The sequence below is a fragment of the Pimephales promelas genome, chromosome 5, assembly GCF_988280905.1.
Source record: "Pimephales promelas chromosome 5, fPimPro1.hap1.1, whole genome shotgun sequence".
In the NCBI taxonomy this organism is placed as follows: Eukaryota; Metazoa; Chordata; class Actinopteri; order Cypriniformes; family Leuciscidae; genus Pimephales; species Pimephales promelas.
Window position 1 is genome coordinate 27,911,741 of NC_142773.1, and position 22,873 is coordinate 27,934,613.

Genomic DNA, 22,873 nt, shown 5'->3' on the forward strand with positions numbered 1-22,873 from the left:
ATTTTATGGTGTTTACCTACTGTAATCATTGTTGTTGAGATCTATATTTCAGTTGTTCAGGGTAAAATATACCAATCAAAATACATATTTCAAAGCAGACAGATATTATGAGGAGGACTGAGGGACGTTAATGATCCAATACCTTGGATGGGCATGTTTATTAAGAGTGCTTATGTGCGTTTTCTTTGTGTTTGATCACTATTGTATCTCAGTGTTTCTCTGATACACTGTAAAAATATTTAAATCAAGAAAATATCCACATGAATTTGGATTTAATGGATCAGTTACACACGAGTACAAAGGTATAATGTTGCAGAAATACATATATCATTCAGGCTTCTATGAGGTGTTTGCAATACACAGGCTTTAACGACCCATCTGGTTTGAAGAGGGTAATCAGGCCCTGGTCAAGAAGTGGCCCTTTACAGAGAAATGAAAAGCTCATATGTGAGCACTGCAATTCCACTGGGTTGGAAAAATGTTTATGTGTCCACATTGTTGATATTGCACTTTGGTGTGATGGTACAATAGATCTCTCACATTTGTAGCACTCCCTGCTATGAGGTCAAACAAATACCACATTTATCCCAGCAGACAGTGCAACTTCCTCTCAAAAACAGAGGAACTAATTCATAAACCACTGAATTGACATTAGCGGCGTTCCACGATGAGAAAACGTTCTCTTTGGTCAGCTACAATAAATCCTTCCCTCTGGTCCGTCAGAAACAAGCTCTCTCTTCTGTCTGACACAAGAAAACTGTCTCTAGGGTTCATCATGATGAAACCTTCTTTGTCTTGTCCCATTGCCTCTACCTCGGCATATGATGGATGTCCTGAACCACGTCGAAATATCATGGCAGGCCAATGTGTTGGTCGTCTCTGGATATCAAGACAAAAATTACGACATTTTCAAAGAATAGAAAGTTCAAAAGAACATTGTAAATTTCCACTAGCTGAATAAGCTTTAGTTACTTAAAGCTCACCTCTATGAAGAAGAGACTGGCGCTGGAGGTGGGATGGTAGTACAGGTATATAGTGGCCAACACAGCGACCACCATGAGGACCATGGTTATGAGGATGCCAATGAGCAGACCAGTCTGCATCTTCTCCTCTCTCTGTTTCTCTGTAATTTCCATCTGAGAGTCTAAGAGAGAAGAGGATATTTACACCTTCTTGTAAAGAACAACAATCACAACTACATCTTTACATTTTCCCAAAGAAATGTGAGTGGCACATGCCAAAATGCCACAATGTCAGGGTGTTCAGGGCTTTGCTGTGGTATTTGAGTGTTTGCATTAAGGCTTAAAGGGATAGTTCACCCAAAAATGAAAATTTCACCCTCATGTTGTTCCAACCCTGTAAGACCTTTATTCATCTTTGGAACACAAATTAAGACATTTTTGGTGAAATCTGAGAGCTCGATCGCTCCTCCTTAGGCTTCTGAAGGGATTGAAACTTGTTCCCCGAAAAGTTATTAAAGACATTGTTAAAATAGTCCGAAATGACTACAGTGGCTTAATCTTAAAGGAGAACTCCGGCGAACAATGAACCTTTGGTCTAATAAAACATCGGTACATAGTCAACCGTTCTCTGAGATTTGTTTTCATGATAATCGAATGTAAAGTGTTTTATCTCTAAAAACTGTTTAGCGTATAATGCTAGTAATGGGGGTATAATGCTAGTAATGGGATCGACTTATCGAGACTATTTTTTAAGATGGCTCCTGTCTGTATACACGAAGTGAACTGTCTTCATAAAGTTTCTTCTTATTAAATGGTCTGTACACTTACAAAGTTCTCAATGCTTCGTTTTGCATGTAGGGACCCTCATTATGTTTCTGTGTTAGTGTGGGGCTATTTTGAGCCTTGTTAGTGGTATAAAGTAGCGATTTCTTTTTACTTAGTCAATGCCCCCATTACTAGCATTATACGCGAAACAGTTTTTAGAGATCAAACTCTTTACATTCGATTATCATGAAAACAAGTCTCAGAGAACGGTTGACTAGGTACCGATGTTTTATTAGACCAAAGCTTCATTGTTCGCCGGAGTTCTCCTTTAATTTCATCAAGCGACGAGAATACTTTTTGTGTGCGAAAAAATCCCCCGACTTTATTCAACTATTAATTTCCTTCTCTTTGGGCCTCGAGTGAGATCACTAGTGTAACAACTTAAGCTTCTGTTGTTGTACGTCACACGCATCACACACATGACCAGCGTCGGTCAAAAGTGAGCGTACGTGTGGCGTAGACCTACGCTATCACACTATGTTAACTGACTGGAGGCTCACAGAGAAGGAAATGAATAGTTGAAAGCAAGTCGTTATTTCTGTTTGTTTTTGCGCTCAAAAAGTATTCTCGTCGCTTGATAAACTTAAGATTGAGCCACTGTAGTCACTTGGACTATTTTAACGATGTCTTTAATAACTTTTTGGGCCCGGCAAGTTTCAATCCCTTTGAAGCCTTTGGAGGAGTGATCCAGCTCTCAGATTTAATCAAAAATATCTTAATTTGTGTTCCGAAGATGAACAAAGGTCTTACGGGGTTGGAACAACATGAGAGTGAGCAAAAAACTGACAGAATTTTCATTTTTGGGTGAACTATCCCTTTAAGACCGTTCACCCAAAATAAACTGACTGACTTCATAAAATAAGATATTTTTTTGAATTGTGTGTGTGTTTTTATCAATAACCTATAAGTAATTGATTGCAGCACCAAATCATTTTGGTTACCAACATTCTTCAAAATATCTTCATGTTCCACAAAAGAAAGTGTCATGATTCTACCATCTAGTCATTGTCTTTCTTTAAGTCTTGAAGCAGAATCATGACAGACCCATGTTTTGTGTGCAAGCACATGGCCTTGTGTTTGGGCTGTGTGCTTGTGTTGTCTTCTTCCCTTGCCCCGCCTTCATAGTTATCCTTGTTGTTTTGTCCTTATTACCTAATCAGTATCACCTGTTGTCATTATTAGTTTCTCCCTATTTCATCCGCTTGTGTTTGCTGTCCTGTGCTGGTTCATTGTCATAAATTGTGCGAGTACCCTGTCTTGTATAGTTTTCGCTCTTATATTTGCTTTCTGTTATAGTCTAGTTTTTAGTCTAGTTTAGTCATCACTCGGTCGTCTTGCCTTTGTTTTGCCCCATTGTGGGTTTTGTTTTCCCCTGTTTTCTGTTATCAATAATCATTGTATAATTGCATGCCGTCCGCGCTTGCCGCTTGGGTTCATCTGATATCTTCAACAAAGTACAGATTTTGAACAATTTTAGGGTGAGTAAATGATTCCTTTTCTTAAACTGTAACATGGTGAAAAAAACTTCTTAAAGGCTGTGGAAGCAATTAAATATGTTTTATGTGTTTGCATTTAATTATATTAATAGAATCTTAGAAATATGATGGCAATTAGATTAATGTATTGTCGATACATCCTGACAAAAGTTAATGTGTGACTAAGTGTATGACTGAGACGAAGGGTCTCCATTCAAGAATACATACCATCAGTGAGAAGGCTGGTAGGAAGGTTTCTTATGAATAAGGGTGTGCTGGTGATTTTGGTGGTGAGCGAGGAGGCTGATGTGGTCGACGTTGTAGTTATAGATACAGCTGTTTCTCCTGTCTGCACAGCTGGAGTGCTGCTCTTAACGAAGGGCCGTTTTCTGTCACAGCTCTGGTTTTTTATCTTAAAATACATCCACAAGTCAGTAAGATGAGATGGTAGACTGTAAAAGAGGTACGAAAGAGGATCTATTCACCTCACTTAAGCAGCCACTGTCAACCCAGTCTTGACGATACTGGTCAAAACCATTGGAGCATCTGCAGAACAAGCATTATTTGCAGCTGTTGAGTAAATGTAGAGTTGGAGCACACCGCACTTTATCTATGAGGTTATTCACATCAAAAATACAAGTGAACCAAGTGTATACCTCTGTAGGCGACTACACCAGCTACAGTTGAAACCGATCTGAGCCGTAACGCACGTCTCACAGCTGGAGAACTGAAGGCAGGCTGAAAACAGGTGGAGCAACAGAGCACCATTTTAACAAAGATGTGGGTACAACTTCCTGCTTTCTTCTCACAATATGTGATTAACTGTACTGAACGTCAAACAGAATTGGTCTTAGTTCTAGGGAAAAATATTTACTAAAATTTCTAAGCACCGCTGTTTTCTGTGGATGTGATGTATTTGTGCTAAGCTGAATCTAATTGTTCAGACTCACTCGGTAGAGGAAGCATCTCAATAGCAGTGACGGTCATAATCTTGGATTTTAAGAGCTCTACCCGATGATATTCATATATTGTTCTCCTTCTAACATCTGTAATGAAAAAAAGACAATGGAAGGACAGTATTGTTATTGTTAACTAAAACTATTAAAAAAAGCTTTCCTGTAGCTCAAACAGTAGAGCGTTGGTGCTTGCAACGCCAAGGTCACGAAAAAATGTAAAATGTAAAAATCATGCTCATTATTTAAAAAAAAGCTAAAATAAAATAAAAATATTTCATGAATAACTTGGTAACACTACAATAAGGTCCCATTAGGTAACATTAGTTGGTGCATTAACTGACAGTGAGCAATGCATTTGTTACCTAATTTGTTAATTCATCTTTATGTTAGTTGATTTATGTCCAGACAACTCTCAGAGTGTTTGTTATGGTACTGGGTATGACAATTTAGATACATTTGGTCTTGGCGGTGTGAATAGATCTGGTATCCTGCTGCTGCTGAGCCAGTACAGGACCTGCTATTGCCAATACATGCACGACACTCAGCTGTGAGCAAGTAAGACATGCTGCTGTACAATATAGCATACATTAATTACCCAGTAGATTAATACAGGTGGAGCTGGGGAAGGTGGAGGGTTTCTGTAAGCGCGCTGCACTGACAAGGCAAATGCTAACCAAGTAAGGTTGAGCACACAAGCTCATTGGCTACTGATACAGCAGGAACCAATCAGCTGTGCCCTGTAGAGAATAATGTGACTGCAAGCGGATTGAGTTATAGACTAGCCTGCGGTATCTAGAGTTTAATTTTAACTTCGTATTAAAAGAATACAACCCTTCATTGTTAGTTAGTTCCTATTTTTTACAGTCTATGGTTAGTTCATGTTATAGCTCAGGTCCATTAAGATGAAGTACTAAAATTGCTAAAAATAAAATAAATCAAAGCTAAATTGAAAACCAATACAAATGATAAAAGCACATACAATAAAAATTCTAATAAAAACTGAAACATAAAAAAATAAAAGGTAATTCAAAATATGAATAAACACTGTGATTGTGTATAGTGAATTTAGACTCAACAGGTATATATATATAAAAAAATCTGCAAAGAGAATTACTTACTGGGAAGCTGTTCGATGTTATGAAGAACCACAAATGCATCAGAAAGCCCGACTTTCACTGGATGATTCACTGAGCTGATCTTACTAATGTCAATGGGAACCTAAAAGCAGGTGAAAGCCGACAATCAGACCTACATCAACACCATTACAGTGATGGCAGCTGCAAGTAAAAACCAAGAAGTATCTAAAATAAATAAATAAATCAACCTCTTTATACGCAAAGGTGATTCTTCCATCGTTGTATAAAGCTGCCTGGAAGGTGAAACTGCCGAGATGAGATGCGTCCTGGAGATACACATGGTCCCACTGCACAACAAGAGCTGTGGCTAACAGATAGGAAGTAGATTAATAATACAGCCATTTAAATATATCACATTCAACAATGCAAATCAGGACATTTATTAAAAAAAATTGTCTGTTCCATTTTACCATTATCACAGTACATGACTGTTGAATTCTGTGAGATGCTGAGGTCAAAATTAGCCATGAGAGGAGCGATGTACTGAGTAGAAGTCAGCATTTTGTGGATAACATCTCCAGTGTAGATGAAACCTGAATTTAAAAAAGTATAAATGTATATACTATCATTCAAAGGTTTTGGGGTCAATAAGTTTAGTTTATTATTTTATTTAATTTTTTTTACAATAAAGCTACTTTGATTCAGCAAGGATTAATCAAAAGTGGCAGTAAAGACATTTATATTTCAAATAAACTTTCCATTCAACTAAGAATGATGTATCAAAGTTATATTTTAATAAGCAGCCCAACTGTTTTCAACATTAAAAATAACAAGAAATGTTTCTTGAGCACAAAATCAGCATATTAGAATGATTTCTGAAGGGTGATGTGACTGCTTTGCCATCCCAGGAATAAATTGCATATTAAAACATTATAGTGCACCACATTGTTTTACTGTATTTTTAATTAAATAAAAAGATGTATATAAAATATATTTGAGAATAATATTCAAATAAAATATAAATTACTAATTTGTTTTGCACTTACCCCCTGTTGCTACATGTATTTGCCTCAATGAATGTCCATAGAAAAGGAAATTGAAGGACAAATTCACTGTCTATAAAAAAACAACAAAAAAACAACACACAACTCAACTAAATTTCATCATGTGCACAAAAATGTGTAACGGTTACAAAAATTACCTTTAAGAAAACTTTGTAGCTGACGTACCAAAGTTTGTCGATGTGTGTCGGAGAGAATTTTATGAACTCTTCCCATTTGCTCAATATTTACCCACAAATCCTTGCCTGCACTGTCTGTGGGCCCATAGAATTTGGATGTGTAGTAGACATGATCCGTGTCTCTCTGGTGAGCAAATGCACACGTTACTTCAGATGAATATGACAAAACGTATATATGAGACATTCCTGGATGTTCACCTTAACGGATAAGTTGCTGTCATTTGTCACAACTTCAGGAAAGCGCTCTGAATCTAATCTGCCGTGCTCTTCATAGCGCTCCAGACTGATCTCGCCCACCGGTTTGGATGAGAGCATCCATCTCTTCCATCTTCTATTGTAAAGCTTGAGCTTTACACCAGCACTCTCTTGCTTGGAGAGCCTCTCAAAGGTGAAGTTAGAAACACCTGATGAATTAAGAAGATTCACGTTTTAAGTGATTCATTAATAAACTAAATGCATGCAATTTGTTCTCTCAATCCAAATGAACATAAATGTTTATGTTTCACATAAAACCGAAGATAACATACTTTCAGCTGTTTTGATAACCGAATAATGTAACATTGACAAGGATTTTAAGCAGCTGTGGGACTGCAAATGACCTGCAATGCAAATAAACACAGTTCCTCACATCCTGCAGTGACAGGAGTGTGTCCAAAGTACTTCTTTCACAGAAGAGGGTGAAACATGCTCTGAATTCATCATAGTGCTGGACAGGTGGAGTGTGAGGGCAGGGCAGTGTTTTGACTGGAGTGACGCACAGTTCGTTCCAGTGTCCTTTTCATTTGAATTCTGCCAACATTATTACTTTACCTCAAGCACAAAGGTGCTTTCCTTTTTTCTCTCTCTCTTTGGCATTTTGACAAGTCCTCTGGTCTATCACATGCTGACAGATCAGTGAGCAGGCATGTGGCAAAAATGGTCTTCATGACCAGAAGCTACTTGATGAGTAAAGATATGAAGATAAAGATCAATTATTACAGTTACACTGGTTAATGACTGAGCTGGGCAATTTGAGTCTTTTACCACTGGCTTCACGGACAATGCTTAAAGTCCCAGACTAAAATGCATGTTTGAGCTGTTTTAACTGAAAGCAACGTACACTGACATATCTTAAAATAGGGCAATGTTTTTTTATAATGCACATTTATAAATGTTTTACTTCAATTTCCTAATTGAACTAAGGCCTAATCCTGACTTAATCTAAAGCCTGCTGTGAAACCAGGCTGTTTTACTTCTACTTGAGAACAACAGCCAATGCTTCTTAGATGATTTATGGGCCAAATCATTTTTTTTTTTGTCTGGATCTCACAAATATTTTGAAAATCCAAGTCATAGTCAATGACTTGAATATGACTACTGTGTGATAAAAACAAAAATATATTTACAAAAATGTTTTTATAAAATATATACAATATTTTTGTAGAAATAATTGTTTTTATCTGATTAATTGTTAAAATGAATTTATTAAAAAATGATACAATACAATATAGCTAGGCCTACTATAAAAACAAAAGTGTATTGGCTAGATGGTCTGTATGGAGAAGGTACTTTACTTTTTATCTTCTAGGCTAAATCATTGTAGTTTTATTAATAGAGTTGAATGCAATGTACTGTAACGTTTCGATTAAATATTTAAAAAATATATTTTTTGAAAGCCACAGAATAATATTTGTGCAGATTTAACACATGAAAATTAATGTAACAAAAATCAGCTGTAGGCTATAGGCCACTTTTCGTCCCCACAGCCTACGTGAAGTGAGGATATTATTTTTAAATTCAGATTTAAGTTGACTACATTAAATAACTGTTATTCCGTAGGCTATTTTAGACGACTGAACGAAAACATGCCAAATAAATGAATGACTTACCATTGGATGGCAATTCCTGAATGGAAAATTTAACCTGAATTAAGGCAAATATTCCTAAGAAAATATGTGGTCTTGCCGGTAATGCCATGACCAATTACATTAAAATTGTCTTTGTAGAATAATATCGAGGGAGAAGAAGCCAAGTACGGTGTTGAACTGCACGTTCAGCTCCGAACACACCCACGCGAGACTGTCAGTGACGTGCGTATGAGAAGTTCAATAAATAAGCCATTATGGTCCAGAGAGGTTCGAACAGCTGGGTATTGTCTTCTCCCACAATTTCTTAATGTATGCTAATTTTATAAAATCTATGTAGGCTACATTTCTTCTAATTGCGCAGATTCTCATATTTGTCTTTCAGAAAGTTTTGGAATATTTTGCCAAATTTGTCATTAGCCTAACGAAAAACTATAATAGTTTGACCTCTCAAATTTAATCAAAAATATCTTCATTTGGGTTCCGAAGATGAACGAAGCTCTTACGGGGTTGGTACAGCATGACTTAATTTTCAGTTTTTCAATATTCATGTAGTTTTCACACAAATGAATCATTTAAAACTTAATGAAAATTTACTTTATATTAGGTTGATTGAATGAACACAATTCAATTAAATTGTAAAAAAAAATTATAATAATTAAATTGAACAAGGCGCAAACATTTATTTTTACCATTAAGCACAGAACAGAATTGTAAATATAGTATTCAACCACATTGCACATGTCACGGAGTCAACAATGTCCCTTGATTGTGAACCGCAGACTTTGTGTCAGCATAAACAGAGCCATAATAAGCAGTGGATTAGCAATGTTTTAAACAGAGACATCACTGGCATACAAATCAGCTTCCACCTTTTACTTTCATTTATCTGGGCACTTAAAACGGATGTGTTTCATCCTTCCTTGTGGGCCTACTTGTAAGTGTATGGATGAATGTGGTTATGTGAGAGTGTGTGTGCTTGTTTGAAAGGCAGACAGAGGGAGAGTTGGCTTACTGTGAGGATACTGTTTCCTATGAGAAATGAGTGGATTAGGTGAGTGTGAAATGTCTCATAGGGCTGAGAGGATTCTCTGGCCCATATGTTTGGAAAAGTCAAACAGCCCTCTCTCCGAATGATGTTAGGTCAACTCAAGATTAAGGGGTTTAAAAAGTGAAATATCAGGCATAGCCTTTTCCATCCAAATCCAATTATTTTTTGTTTTAGGTGAAATCTAAATTGTCTGGTTTCATGGGTCAAACCTCATTTCAAGTACAGTAGATAAGAAAGTTCTTGTAATCTGCCTAAACTAAATGAAGAAAGCAGTCATACAATGTAATGTCATAATACAAAGCTGCAGTAGGAAAAAAGCCTTAATATAGGGTGAACTGATAATATTTTCAGTCTTATAAAGTGAATTTAAACAAAGCAAAAGTTGGGTTCCTGACACTCTATAACGTTATTTGCACAGAAGTAGTAGCCTACATCTCTTCAACATATTTCAGTGCAATGTTGTTATCAAAGTAGGATGTAAATTTGTAAATTAAAAAAAAAGAATAAAAATAGAGTTAAAAATAAATGAAAACACCTTTGAAATGGCACTGTGGCATGCAAGCGTCACATGCTAAGCCTGTATTTGCATGACAGATATATAATTATATAATCTAGATTACTTACTGTATATAATAGTAGGCTACTTGAGATTGTAAGAAACATATATAGCCAATGCATCATTTTACTGTATTTCCAGTACATGGTGTCAACTCTTTCCAGTACAAGGTGCTGTGTTTGCAGCCCGTTTGGCAATGATTCAGTCATTCGGCTACTGGTATACCAAATGGTTGTGTGAATAGCTGCATTTAGTGAGGAGGATTCCATTTTGTTTTTCAATATAATGGGAATATGGATGCGGCATAAAGATGACATGCAATATATTTATTTCTATGTGAGTTTGTGATTGCTCATTTTATGTGAAATATTCGTCATTTCCATTTGTTGAAAGTGAAATATTGTGACTGGAGCTGCCGTTCTCTGCTGTGGTTGTTAAACCCTGGCAAAAACAAGCATATAAAACCTTAAAGATAAATTCTTACAACATTATATGCATGTCATTTAGAAAAAAATACTCACATTCATGTTGCAGTCAAAGGGGCCATAAGAAGAGTTACTAAGCACGTCATCTTCAAGTATAGATTGCCTGTAAAGATATAAATCATGTCCGTCCTCTTTTCTTTTTTTTTTCTTCATTAAATTGTAATGAATTGAGCAGTACATACCTTTTTCTTTTTTTATTCAGCACAAAAAGGACAATACCTACAGTAAATATCACCACAAGTGTCACTCCCACTCCAACACCAATACCTACAGCTGAACAAACCAACAAATGTTTTTGTAGAAGGAAATGCAAAGCTTCAGAATTTGACAAGTAATGCAAACTAATTCATTGTCTCAAATATGTCTCAAATTTACTTTGGTCAAATGTTGGTCAATATTTGAGTTTTCATATGAGCATTGAATTATAGACTTAATTATGGTTTATACTGGATTGATAATGATATATATATTGGACCAGTTCATGCGTCCCTGAATGAGGAAATTATGCATTTGAGTTCTCAATTGAGCAGCCATTTTGAAAGTTTGATTTATTATTTGACCATTAGATTTAAAGGGTTAGTTCACCCAAAAATTTAAATTGTCATTATTGCCAAAATTTCTAACTAACCCATTGATATCACATGGACTACTTTGTCTCTATTTCCTTTCTGGACAAGGACAGTAAACTGTGTATACATTTTCACTGGAGCGACAGAAACCTCTCTGACTAAATCTAAAATATCTTAAACTATGTTCTGAAGATGAACGGAGGTCTTATGGGCTTGGAACGACACGAGGGTGCATCATTAATGACATCATTTTCATTTTTGGGTGAACTATATAACATTCAAGCTGCTGTTTTGAGAAATTTATCAATGTCTTGTTTGAAATACAAATATCACAACTTTCGATTTGAGGAACAGAAATCATGATGGGCTTCTATATTTTTGTGATGGGTGCAGATGATCATATGAGCAGATGAGATAATGCTGAGAAAATAAGTTAAAATCATTCCTTGGCCAGTTTAAAAAAAAAAAATCTTGACCAGAATTAAGTGTAATGAGAATCATTCTCATGCAGGTGTAGCAAAGAGTTTGGATCCTGTGTGGGAGACGTATATAAGACTGGCAGGCATTAATATATCACTTACTGTCACTAGAGTGTGGAAGAGGTGAGGTGTCATCTGAGTCACATGGCCCGGGAACAATGTGAGCATCATCAATAGCTATACTTCCTTTCGAACCTTCTCCCTTCAGGTATTCAAATATAAACTATGGCGAGAGTAGGAGAAAATGTAGTACAAATGTTTTATGGTTTTGCTTTGAGTAAATCTTAAAATGATTCCCATTGATTCTGTGAATTCTGCATGATAGAGTTTGATACCCAGAAAGGTTCCCGGTATGACACGTAGATCTTGCCTGTCCTCCACACGTCACCCTGATCTCCTGACTCCACCCATACTATCTGGCCAAGCTTATTCCCACTGTTATGGATGGTCCTAGGAAAGAGTCTCAATGAATTGTGATGCAAGTACATACACACAGAAAGTGGGGTTTTTTTTTGGTCATGGTTCTATACCTGTTATTGACATATAATTTGAGCGTCCCAACTTTGTGTCCATACATATGATACCAGAATGTGAAGCAGTGTCCCCTGCTGTCAGGTGTGAATATCTCACTCAGGATCATGGCAGTCTCTCCCCAGAATCCCACAGAACTGTCCATATAAAGGTAATAACCTACAGGGACAAGAGCATCAAAGAACCTGTTTACACCTTAAATGAAAAGGTGACCACTTATGACATTTTTATCCGATTTCATCACTAAATTACTCTCTTATTTAGTGTGTTATTGTGTGTTGATAGCCTGTTTTTTTTCCAGATTTTGTTTAATCCCTGGGAATCAAATCTGCTGAATCAATTACTAAAAGACTCATTTGTTCATTAAAGGTGCAGTAAGCGATTTCTGAGAAACGCTGTTGATATTTGAAATCACCAAAACAAACATACCCCAACCAAAAATGATCACACCTCTATCTTGATAGCTCCGCTCCCAAAAATTAACAAACAGGTTATGCAACGCAGGCAACTCCCGCCTCATGAGTGGACCCGCCCCTTACTGCTGATTGGCTTCAAGTGTGTTTTCGTGCTCGTTCTCATCCACTTCCAACAGCGTTTCTCAGGAATCGCTTTTACTGCACCTTTAATTAATTCAGATACCTTTTCTCTTGGTTACATTGTTACCAGTATGTAGGTCGCAACAAATGAATCACTCATTCAATTATTCACTCAACCGATTCATTAAAAACACCTAATTATTTACATCTAAAACGAGTCTTAATATCCTCAATTAAAGTTCGTGTGCTTCAAATCTACAAAGAGACTCTAGAAAGGATATTGTGTTTTCCAAATTGTTTATGAATTAAACTCATTTTAACCCACAAATACATTGTTTGAGCAGGCTTCCCTTAACTGTTGTCCAGATTCACAATTTACAACAAAAGCAATGAGGTCAAGTGCATTTGATGACCTCTAAATAGTTGGAACAACTGAATCACAAAACATTTTGGAACCCATTGTAAGCAATAATCTAGCAGCTGAAAAATATAACTGCATGTTTTGCATAAGAACATTATTTTAGTAATGATGTGTTTAGATGATGTGTATAGATATTAGAATTACGTATGCAATCCAATCCCACAAAAATGTATCCCAAGTCTCGACAGCTCAAAAAAGTAAACAAAGTTTTTCAAAGAATGGTTGGGTAAAATGAAGACAATGGATATGATTGGATCACCCAAAACAGATCACAATACAAGTAAACAGGGTTATGTGCCCGAAGCCTAAAACCGAATTCAGAAAGTCACAGAAAATGAATAGTCCATTCTACGGTACCACACTCCCTCTACACAGAGAATGCGAGATTGGGAATTGGAAAGTAAAAAGCAAGCGTGCAATCAAAAGGGATTTCATAACCTGCACATTGATGGTGGCTCTCTGATGCCCGCAAATTGTATATACAATATAATTATTACCCACTATATAATTGCAAGAGAATGCAAAAACATTGAAATATTTTTTTTTCTCATATCCCTTCATGTGCTCCACAGAATGCGTCATTTCCTTTCCAAACATTATATTCAGTATATACTTCCTTCATGAACAAATTCTTTGTATCATTTTAATGAAGCTCAGTGAACTCCTTCAGCTCACCTGTGGAAGTGTTGGTGGTGTGGTCCACACTGGGTCGTGTGTTATTTCCAGTACGTGCCTGGGCTCTGAGCCAGTCTGTATCATCCACCTCTCTTAGATTCATCCAGCTGCAGAAGTTTGCTTCAAAGTCACATTGTCCTGAAGGAGTGCAGGGATAGTTTGAAAGCTGAACATCATCGAGTGCTATGACTCCCTGTTCAGTCTGGCCTGCAATCCCCTCCACCACAATCTGAAAAGACAGCTGTATTAATGAGGATACAGTTCCACATCATTAAACTCAAGGGTACAACTGTAGTATAACTTGTGGCAGGGTTTTAAGGCCATTATTTGCAATAATATGCGATTTTAATTTTAAAAAATAATGTGCTGGACGTTTTAATCAGTCACCCGATGCAATGCTGACTCAGGTACTCACTCTGTAGTTTGACTCTGAGAGGGTTAGAGGGGTCTGGGCAAACCTCCACATTCCTCCCTGTTCTCCAGACTTGGTCACCAGCAGGGGCCAATCTTTGTCTGAGAACTGTTGATACACATTTAGAGTCCCAGTGCCCGGTCCCTCCATGTAATACCATAGCTGGAGACACTTGGCATCACCTGGAATGAAGATTATGACTTCTCATTAGAGTATTCTATAGTTTACATATCACACTTAAAGGAAAGATACACAGCTTTCTCTCACCTGTTTGAAGCAGAGGAGATGTCATTATAGCTTTATGTCCTTGCACATGGGTAGATGCACTTTCCATATAAAAGTAGGATCCACTCGCTGTGTTGGTTGTATGGTCGAAACCAGGTCTAGATTTAGATTTTACATTATTTTCTGACACTCGGATCCATTCCAGGTCATCATCGTCCTGTTGTGTCCAGCCACAATCTCCCTCTTCAAAGTCACAAAGACCCTCTGAAACAAATATTAGCTCGTGATATTCATGAACATTTATTTATCACTATGTAAAGATGCGCTGATATTAAACTTCTATCCAATAATTTTTTGGGATAATATTAAAGAGAATTATCTGAAAAAAGAACACTAAAACCTAAAAGATTTTTATTCTACAAGTGAATTTAGGCATTACATTATAATGCGCTATATGTAAAATGGATATTAATTTTGTGAATTGCTAAAGATCTAATTTAACAGAGTTATTTAACTAGTTTTATATACTACTTGTATATTAAACATTTTTTTGTGTTTTTAAAGATTAACTTTAATTGATCCGTAGATTATGGCAAAGGAAATGCAAATGTAAAAATAGGAGAAATTAGTATGTGATTAAATATTCTATTTTGTCTATATCAGCTGATAATGAAAATGTCATGAATCTTTATAAAAAAATATTTAATCCACAGTAAATGTTAAAAATGTTATTTTAAATCATCAAATCAAGTTCTACAAAGTATTTTCATTTAAAGTTATACAATAAAGTTTTATGGTCAAGATCCCCTTAATCAAATCACTCCTCTTCCAGGCTCACATTTTTGTTTGGTATATCAAATTGTCTTTGCCATGATTCAAATGCATTCAATTTTGTCACTAAGCTGACAGTTTGATACTGAAGACAGCAACTAGATGGATGAACACAACATTATGTTACAGCTGTGCCAAATGCTTGTGGTGCTCTAATAATGGAGGACAATTCAACAGGGCAATGTGAAAAACAACAGACCAAATACTAAGCTACGTAGGCCAAATACTAGGCTACGAATCAAACTGTATCAAACTGTCAGCTTAGAGACCAATTTGATTCATGGCAAAGACAATTTGATATAACATACAAAAATGTGAGCCTGGAGGGGTGATTTGATGAAGGGGATCTTGACCATTGCATTTTATTATATAACTTTAAATGAAAATTCTGAAACTAGGTTTGATGAGTAGTAATTTAAAATAACATATTTTTAACATTTACAGTTGATTAAATAATTTTTATAAAGATGCATGACATTTTCATACTAATGTATTAATTACCTGTGGGAGAACAGGGACCCTTAGTGACGGATAAATCGTCTATAGCAATTTGCCCAGACAGTCCTCCAACTGAAGCCTCAATTAATATCTGATGAACATCTGTGAGTTTAACATGACTCTGAGCCAACTGCCATTCATTCCTCTGAGACCCTTCCCTTTTCCACATCTACAGTTTTAGAGACAAATACAGTATAAGTATAAAACAATTTGGATTCCTTACATGTGACATTCGAAAATGAGTCTTACTAATGTGATGTGGTTGGATGAAATGTCATATATAGACATTCTTAATGATCCCACTGTTGCTCCAAACATGTGATACCAGAACCTGAAGCAATATCCATCAGGTCCAGTAGGGGGCGACAGAGGAGACTTCAAATGAGCCAAGTCCCCAGTTCTGCTATGACTTGAGCCCTTGATGTACAAATAATACCCTGTAAAATAACAAAAGATGCATAATTAGGACATAGATGATGATTTATCTGACACGGATAATGTGGAAATGGTTGCTGGCTCACCATTTCCACTGGTGTGGTCCCCCAAAGGGCCTGTATTTGGAGTCTCAGTCGACCCGTTCCATCTCTCCCAGTCTAGGTCCTCTGAAGCTCCCTGAACCCACCCACACAAGTCCTTCTCAAAAGAGCATGTGACCAAGGAAAAGTCTGAAGAACAGAAGTGAGACAATCTCATCATCATATGTAGGCTCAGTAGACTTTTATATGTAGGCTTTTTATAATTTTGAACAGTATAATATATCGTGAAATATTACTTCAATTGAAAATATTTTTTTTTTCTATTTTAATTTCTTTTAAAATGTCATTTCTGTGATGGCAAAGCTTTCAGCAGTCCTTAACTTCAGTTTTCATTGTCTCATGATCTTTCAGAAATCATTCTAACATTCTGATTTGCTGCTCAATACAAATTTCTTATAACTATCAGTTGAAAACATGTCCCAATATTTCACTTTAATCATTTCTAAACTAATGCCATGGTTAGGTAAAATAGGTTAAGCTTGTATTATAGAAGAAACAGGATCATTATGCAGTTCAGATTTGGATGCGTTTCCATCTCATCTAACTTCCAAGCAGCTTCCCCACCTGGAGGTTGGAAGTCCTTCTCACAGTTGTGGAAGGAGACATCATCCAGGGCAGTCATTTGAGTTGTAGGCAGGGAACCTTCCTCTTTGAGTGAGGTCTGGCTGCTAAAAATTAACTTAAATAGGACACAAAGAAAATATGTGCATATTAATGCAGAACACGTGCCTAATAGGTGTATAATTTGAGCAAGGGATCCTAGAGAACTACTCCCTAAAGATCAGACTCATGATAGGTACTTTGTGTTCCATACACATTCACTGTGACATACCCTGTAAGGCTGGTCTTGTTTGCCCAGTGGCAAGTGTTCTGGGACCCACTCAACTGAAGTGCTGCTGGATCGTGCCCAGAGCAGCTTCCTGTCCTCTCCCTTCTGCAGGATCACGCTGAGATTTCCTGCACTTCCAGTACCCATGTGGAAGTGAAACCTAGTGCGCAAGACATAGTAAGGACAATTGAGTTCAAGGAACATGGCTAGTGTTGTGTAACGGTATTTGTTAGTTTCACAAAAACAACATTTTACTTCCCTTTAATTTACTCCACATTAAAATGTGGTCATGTCACCAGTTTTGCACAACAAAATTATGAGTGAACTCACAGAAGCTGACAGTAAGCAGAGCTGATGGGCAAGGATGGGCTCTGAAACACAGCCTCGTTCTTAGACGGATCCATAAACGTCTGCATGTAGTGCCCTGAGGAGAGGTAAAAAGAAATATGAATCATATTTACTTTAATTTGTTTTTGTCATGGATTGATATAGCATTGAATTACCTGTTCCAGTGGTGTGGTCAGTAGGCAAGTCTGTGTTGTCTGTGGCCTTCACCCATTGCCACTTGTTAGGACCTACACTTATATCACTCCATTGGCACTGTCCATTCTCAAAATTGCATGGACCTAGGAAAACAGACACAGTTAGACTATATTTTATTTGTTGCATATTAATTCTGAAGTAAGAAAATAGCAAGAAAATGACTCACCGCAGCTTTCTTCATCCTCCCCTAGAGGGCAGTCTAGGTCATAATTGCACTGAGCACCAGCTACAATGCATGTTACGCCATCTGACCGCCAGCAGTGAAATTCATTCTCCTGAATTTGACAAAGCATGTCAATTTATTACTGAAAAGAATTTCTTTCACAATGATTTTTCTCAAAAAATGAAAAGAGCAGCAAAAGTACATACATACTTTGTACATGCAGTATAGTCAGTGTATGCAAGACAGAAAGTTACAACTGAAATTGTCTGACCTTACAAGGGTTGACTGTTGGTGAAGCTGAAGAAGCATCAGTCATTGATGTAGTTGCTGTAGCTGGTGTCATCGTTGGCTCAGGTGTGACTGGCAGCTCGCTGTTCTCCGGATCATGAGCACACGTCCCAGAGAAGGAAATATCATCCACCGCTGTTTGCGATGCATGAGCCTCACCATTTCCCACATATTGGAAAACAATCTGAAAATACAGCCAGTTTTATTTCTTTTGTGTCAAGCCATCAAATTATGTAAATGACACATATACTGTAAAAAAAATCTCTGACCTTGCTCTTAACTGAGGTAGAAAAGGTGATTTCTGCTCTGTGCCAGAGGAAGCTCTGTGTCACAGTCTTGTCCCAAAGTATATTGTCATCATCTCCATTACTTAGCGTCCTCAGCGTGACGACTAGCCTAGAGCCAGTGCTATCACCGTGAGAATAGTGGTAGAACCTTACCTGCAAGAACCAGGTGCATCAGTACATATGAAAGAGACTTTGCATTACTTTACACAGTAGGCTATTTGGTTACACTTTATTTCGATAGTCACTTTAGACGTTTTACTAATTATAAGTAACTTTTTAACAACATGTCAAGTAACTGTCATTAGAGTATTAGTATATTATAGTAGACTGTCAGTAGACTGTTAGGTTATGGTTAGGTGTTAGGCTTTGGGTTAGAGAATAAGTTTACTTGTAGTCGCCAAGTTACTTATAGTCAGCTGAATGTCTGTTGGGGGACCAACAAAAAAAAAGTGTTAGCAGATATTAAGCGGACAGTCTACTAATACTCTACTGACAGTTAGTTGACATGTAGTTGAAAAGTTACTTAAAGTTAGTAGAAAGTCTAAAGTGGACTATCAAAATAAAGTGTTACCGGCTATTTAATTGTTTTTGATTTCACAGTGTATACATAAAATACAGTAAATAAAAGTACAGTACCCTTACTGTAAGACGTATTCACAGTAACTTACTGGCAACAATTAGCTAGTAAGTTACTGTAAATACAGCTAAAATTACAGTATTTAATTGTGTTTTTTTATTTCACAGTATAAACATAAAATACTGTAAATGGAAGTACAGTACCCTTACTGTAAAAAGCATTCACAGTAACTTACTGGCTAATTGTTACTGTACATTTTACGGTAAATTTTTTTACAGTGATTTGATCGACACATGACTCACGGTGCAATCAGAGCTGGGCAGCAGCGTGCTGGAGATGATCTCTGCTGTCAGTTCATGTGCTGGAGTTATGAAATGACCTAGAACATGCCACATGTCCTTCAGAAATCATTTGGTGCCTTAAAATGCCTTGACTGTCACTTTTGATCAAATGCATCCTTGATCATAGTGACACAAAACCTTTGAATGTTAGCGTATAGTATGTGTATTATTTTGAGCACCTGCTGCAGTGTTGTGGGTATGGTCTCTTGGTGGTCCATGCTTAGGCCAGGCTTGTTCTCCCTTCTGCAAAATCCAGCCAGCTTCTAAGTCACTCTTCTCCCACGAGCACATGCCCTGCTCGAAACTGCAGCGATGCTTATAACCCTTTACATCTAGACCAACAAAAGACAATATAGGTACTGTTCTGCAGAGTTCATCAGTGCTTTTAAAACTTTGACACTATGAGGCCCTGACAGAAGCATGTTTTTTGATAGCTTATACAGAACGTCATACCACAGAGCTCTTCATCAGAGCCATCACCGCAGTCATCGCTGTAGTCACACACTCTGTTCAGCTCCACACACGCATGGTTGGAACATTTGAACATGCCCTCTTGACAAGATTCATGAGGCTCTGGAGGAGAAAAAATTGGATGATGGACTAATGTCTTGGCCCATTAAATAATGATGTGTTAAAGGTGAAAGTGATCTGAGAGCTTTAAAATGGATTTATCAGTCAGAATAAGTTGATGTGTTTGTAACCTGCCTGGCAGAGTGCAGTTTAAAAAGGTAATGTCGTCTATAGCAATGTCCCCGAGCTCGCTGAAGGTTCTGGTAGCTTCAAAGAGGAGAGTGAAAACCTGATGGGTGCGACCCACACTCAACTCTGCCCGATGCCACTCATCTCCATGGTTACCAGACATCCACCATAAGGGCGTCCTCCTTGGACCTTCTTGGAGGAACACTTTTAGTTCCCCAATGCCTGGCAAAGATGAGATTTCATGAACTACAGTATAAATCTTTTAGCATTACCCGAAGTAATTTCGCAACTTCTGGAAATTTTTCTTAATTTTCGTAACACATAAAAAATGTTTAGTCTTACCCTCCCCAAACATGTGGTAGTAGAATTCAAGCAGACACTCATTGCTGGCCTCTTTCATGGCAGGACTCTGAAGAGCAGCATAGCTGTTCTGGTCACCATGGCTGGCTTCTACTGCCATGTACCAGCCTACGACAAATATATGTTTTTTATTATTATATTACACTGATAGCATTCTGTTTTTGCATTATATATTAGTTATGGGAATTCTGACTCATTCAAACAGTTTGTTTCAAGAACTGGTTAAAAAAATGAGTCAGCAATTCTTTGTCATTATGAAATCCCTGTCTGGCATATCACACGGTCTAAAATTCTCAAGTACAACCATAAACGTACGTGCAATATTTTTTTCTATTAAGTTGTACTATAAGGGTGTTTATTGCAACCCAGTCTCATCCCAAGACGTCATATAACTGACGTTTTGGGACGTCTTTTGACCATACGTCAATTTTCGCCTTTTTAGGGCCCCCTTAAACGTCGGTAGATGAGGTTATGGGATCCTAACCCGTCACCTAACTGACGTTAAAGGTAAAGCGTCAGTTGTATGACGGCCCGGGATCGCCATCTACCGACGTTTAAGGGGGCCCTAAAAAGGCGGATATTGACGTATGGTCAAAATACGTCCCAAAACGTCAGTTATATGACTTTTTGGGATGAGACTGTGTTATTTATTGTAATTTAATTAATTCCAATTCAGTTGGTTGCAGTCATGATTCAGCTCCATTCATGTTATTATTCAATGCCATTTCAAACCTAAAAATGATTTGCATTTACAATGAAAAAAGAAGAAATTAATACTTTTATTCAAGAAGGTTGCACTAAATTGATCAAAAGGGCCAGACAAGATGTTTATAATATTACTAAATATTTCTATTTGAAATAAATGCTGTTCTTTTTAACTTTCTATTTAGTAAAGCATCAAAAACTGCATCACCATTTCTACACAATATGCAGCACAAATGTTTTCAATATTTATAATCATACATGTTTCTTGAGCACAAAATCAGCATATTATGATTATTTATGAAGGTAATTATGGAGTAAAAATTTTGCTTTGCCATAACAGGAATGAATTACATTTTACAATTTAGTAAAATAGAAAACAGTTATTTTAAGATTGAATAATATTTTAAAATATTAATTTTTACTAAAAATAATAGGTGCAGCCTAAATGAGCATAAGAGACCTCTTTAAAAAAAAAAAAAACATTAAAAAAAAATCATAGCAACCCATAAAATACATCTTATATAGTACATTCCAGGTTAGTTATTCTCCAAAATATTTTACCCAGCTCTGTGCCAGTAGTGTGGTCCACTGATGGGCCAGTGTTTGCGGTGGTTGTACCATTCTGGTCCCGCTCCCAAACAAACTGCCCGACACTGATATCTTTCCATTCACAAGTATCTGGCTCAAAGTTGCATCCAACAAATACTCCACTTTCCACGCTGATGTCTGAATGTTAGTCAATGAAAAGACACTGATAGCAAACATTCCTCAAATAATGCTTATTTTTCTTGAGAAAAACGCTTCACCACATCAATCATTCAAAACGATTCATTTTCACTGATTAAAAAGACAGCTCACCTTTGCATGGCTCATTTGTCAATCTAATGTCATCCACTGCAATGTATCCTTCACTGCCTGTTTGAGCCTCTAAGTGAATCTAATACCATATATACAAGTTATGATATAATTACACAAATGGATAAAATATAATGGTGAAAGTTTAAGAGATAGATAGGTATTTCACACCTGAAACGGTTTGGTCTCATTCACAGTGATAGAGACGTTTTCCCAATTGTTCCCAGTGGCCTGTGTTTCAAACAGCAGTTCTTGCTCTGTTGCACCCGAATCTAATAGCAGTCTAAGAATCCCAGGGTCACTGCCAATAGAAAAGTGCACAATATAAACTGCATTATCACACCTGACAGTCAAACAGTGCAGAGAGTGCAGAAAGCAATTAAGAACGGACCTTCCATTTATTTGGTACCAGAACTCCAAACAAGAGTCACTGGTCGGCTGGATCCTTTCAGAGGTCAGCACAGACGTACTTTTTTGGCCTTGACTGTTCCTCTGAGATGGGCTCAAAAGAAATTTGCCTGAAAAAGGATCAGGAAAACAAAAACAAAACATGTGTTGTGTCTCATCAGCTGTCCTGCCATCTCATTTTGACTTAAGTCAAATATTGGGATTATCAACAAACATAACTACTAGGTGATCAGGAGATTAGTGCGGTTAGTCTGACATTTTTCCTCTAGTCCTCACCATCTGTACACTCTAAAAAATGATGTGTTGGATTTACTTAAAATATATATGCACCATTTTTGCATCATACTTTTTAAGTAATCCCAACTTGGAATAATTTTACTTAAAATTAACAAGAAAATCTTTGTTATATGTACTTAATTATTTGAGTTCACGCAACATTCTTTACTTAAAAATGTATGCATCACGTTACATATATTTTTAAGTAAAGAATGTCACGTGAACTCAAATATTTAAGTTTATTTTATGTAAAATTATACCAAGTTAAAAATTTACTTAATTAAATGATTACGGATTACTTAAAAAGTATGACGCAAAAATGGTGCATATATCTTTTAAGTAAATCCAACACAGTGCAG

General features: G+C 36.8%; 2 protein-coding genes across 2 annotated transcripts in view; both read right to left on the bottom strand.

Annotated features, from left to right (window-relative positions):
- Window positions 1-195: 195 nt before the first annotated feature.
- On the bottom strand, window positions 196-8,690 carry plxdc2a (plexin domain containing 2a). The gene is made up of 13 exons (XM_039675936.2): window positions 8,403-8,690; window positions 6,733-6,938; window positions 6,524-6,658; window positions 6,341-6,410; window positions 5,765-5,887; window positions 5,543-5,661; window positions 5,337-5,436; window positions 4,213-4,308; window positions 3,919-4,000; window positions 3,748-3,808; window positions 3,491-3,674; window positions 984-1,144; window positions 196-879 (listed from the first exon to the last, which is right to left on the bottom strand). The coding sequence occupies exons 1-13, from the start codon at window positions 8,488-8,490 to the stop codon at window positions 652-654; spliced, it is 1,653 nt and encodes a 550-aa protein (XP_039531870.2). The 5' UTR covers window positions 8,491-8,690; the 3' UTR covers window positions 196-651.
- Window positions 8,691-8,967: 277 nt separating this feature from the next.
- The window catches only part of LOC120483063 (MAM and LDL-receptor class A domain-containing protein 1), a 28,649-nt gene continuing 14,743 nt past the window's right edge, over window positions 8,968-22,873 (bottom strand). The window contains exons 24-51 of the mRNA XM_089131237.1: window positions 22,222-22,353; window positions 22,002-22,131; window positions 21,834-21,912; window positions 21,537-21,701; window positions 20,253-20,378; window positions 19,917-20,132; window positions 19,665-19,784; window positions 19,391-19,543; window positions 19,173-19,249; window positions 18,276-18,446; window positions 17,990-18,190; window positions 17,722-17,830; window positions 17,516-17,638; window positions 17,343-17,436; window positions 17,016-17,172; window positions 16,748-16,862; window positions 16,169-16,312; window positions 15,897-16,084; window positions 15,651-15,816; window positions 14,361-14,582; window positions 14,097-14,275; window positions 13,682-13,910; window positions 12,049-12,208; window positions 11,854-11,968; window positions 11,621-11,741; window positions 10,653-10,743; window positions 10,507-10,573; window positions 8,968-10,426 (exon numbers count right to left, since the gene is read on the bottom strand). Of these exons, the coding sequence (XP_088987363.1) occupies window positions 10,343-10,426; window positions 10,507-10,573; window positions 10,653-10,743; window positions 11,621-11,741; window positions 11,854-11,968; window positions 12,049-12,208; window positions 13,682-13,910; window positions 14,097-14,275; window positions 14,361-14,582; window positions 15,651-15,816; window positions 15,897-16,084; window positions 16,169-16,312; window positions 16,748-16,862; window positions 17,016-17,172; window positions 17,343-17,436; window positions 17,516-17,638; window positions 17,722-17,830; window positions 17,990-18,190; window positions 18,276-18,446; window positions 19,173-19,249; window positions 19,391-19,543; window positions 19,665-19,784; window positions 19,917-20,132; window positions 20,253-20,378; window positions 21,537-21,701; window positions 21,834-21,912; window positions 22,002-22,131; window positions 22,222-22,353 (3,934 nt within the window). The 3' untranslated portion in view covers window positions 8,968-10,342. The remainder of the gene's footprint in view (window positions 10,427-10,506; window positions 10,574-10,652; window positions 10,744-11,620; window positions 11,742-11,853; window positions 11,969-12,048; window positions 12,209-13,681; window positions 13,911-14,096; window positions 14,276-14,360; window positions 14,583-15,650; window positions 15,817-15,896; window positions 16,085-16,168; window positions 16,313-16,747; window positions 16,863-17,015; window positions 17,173-17,342; window positions 17,437-17,515; window positions 17,639-17,721; window positions 17,831-17,989; window positions 18,191-18,275; window positions 18,447-19,172; window positions 19,250-19,390; window positions 19,544-19,664; window positions 19,785-19,916; window positions 20,133-20,252; window positions 20,379-21,536; window positions 21,702-21,833; window positions 21,913-22,001; window positions 22,132-22,221; window positions 22,354-22,873) is intronic.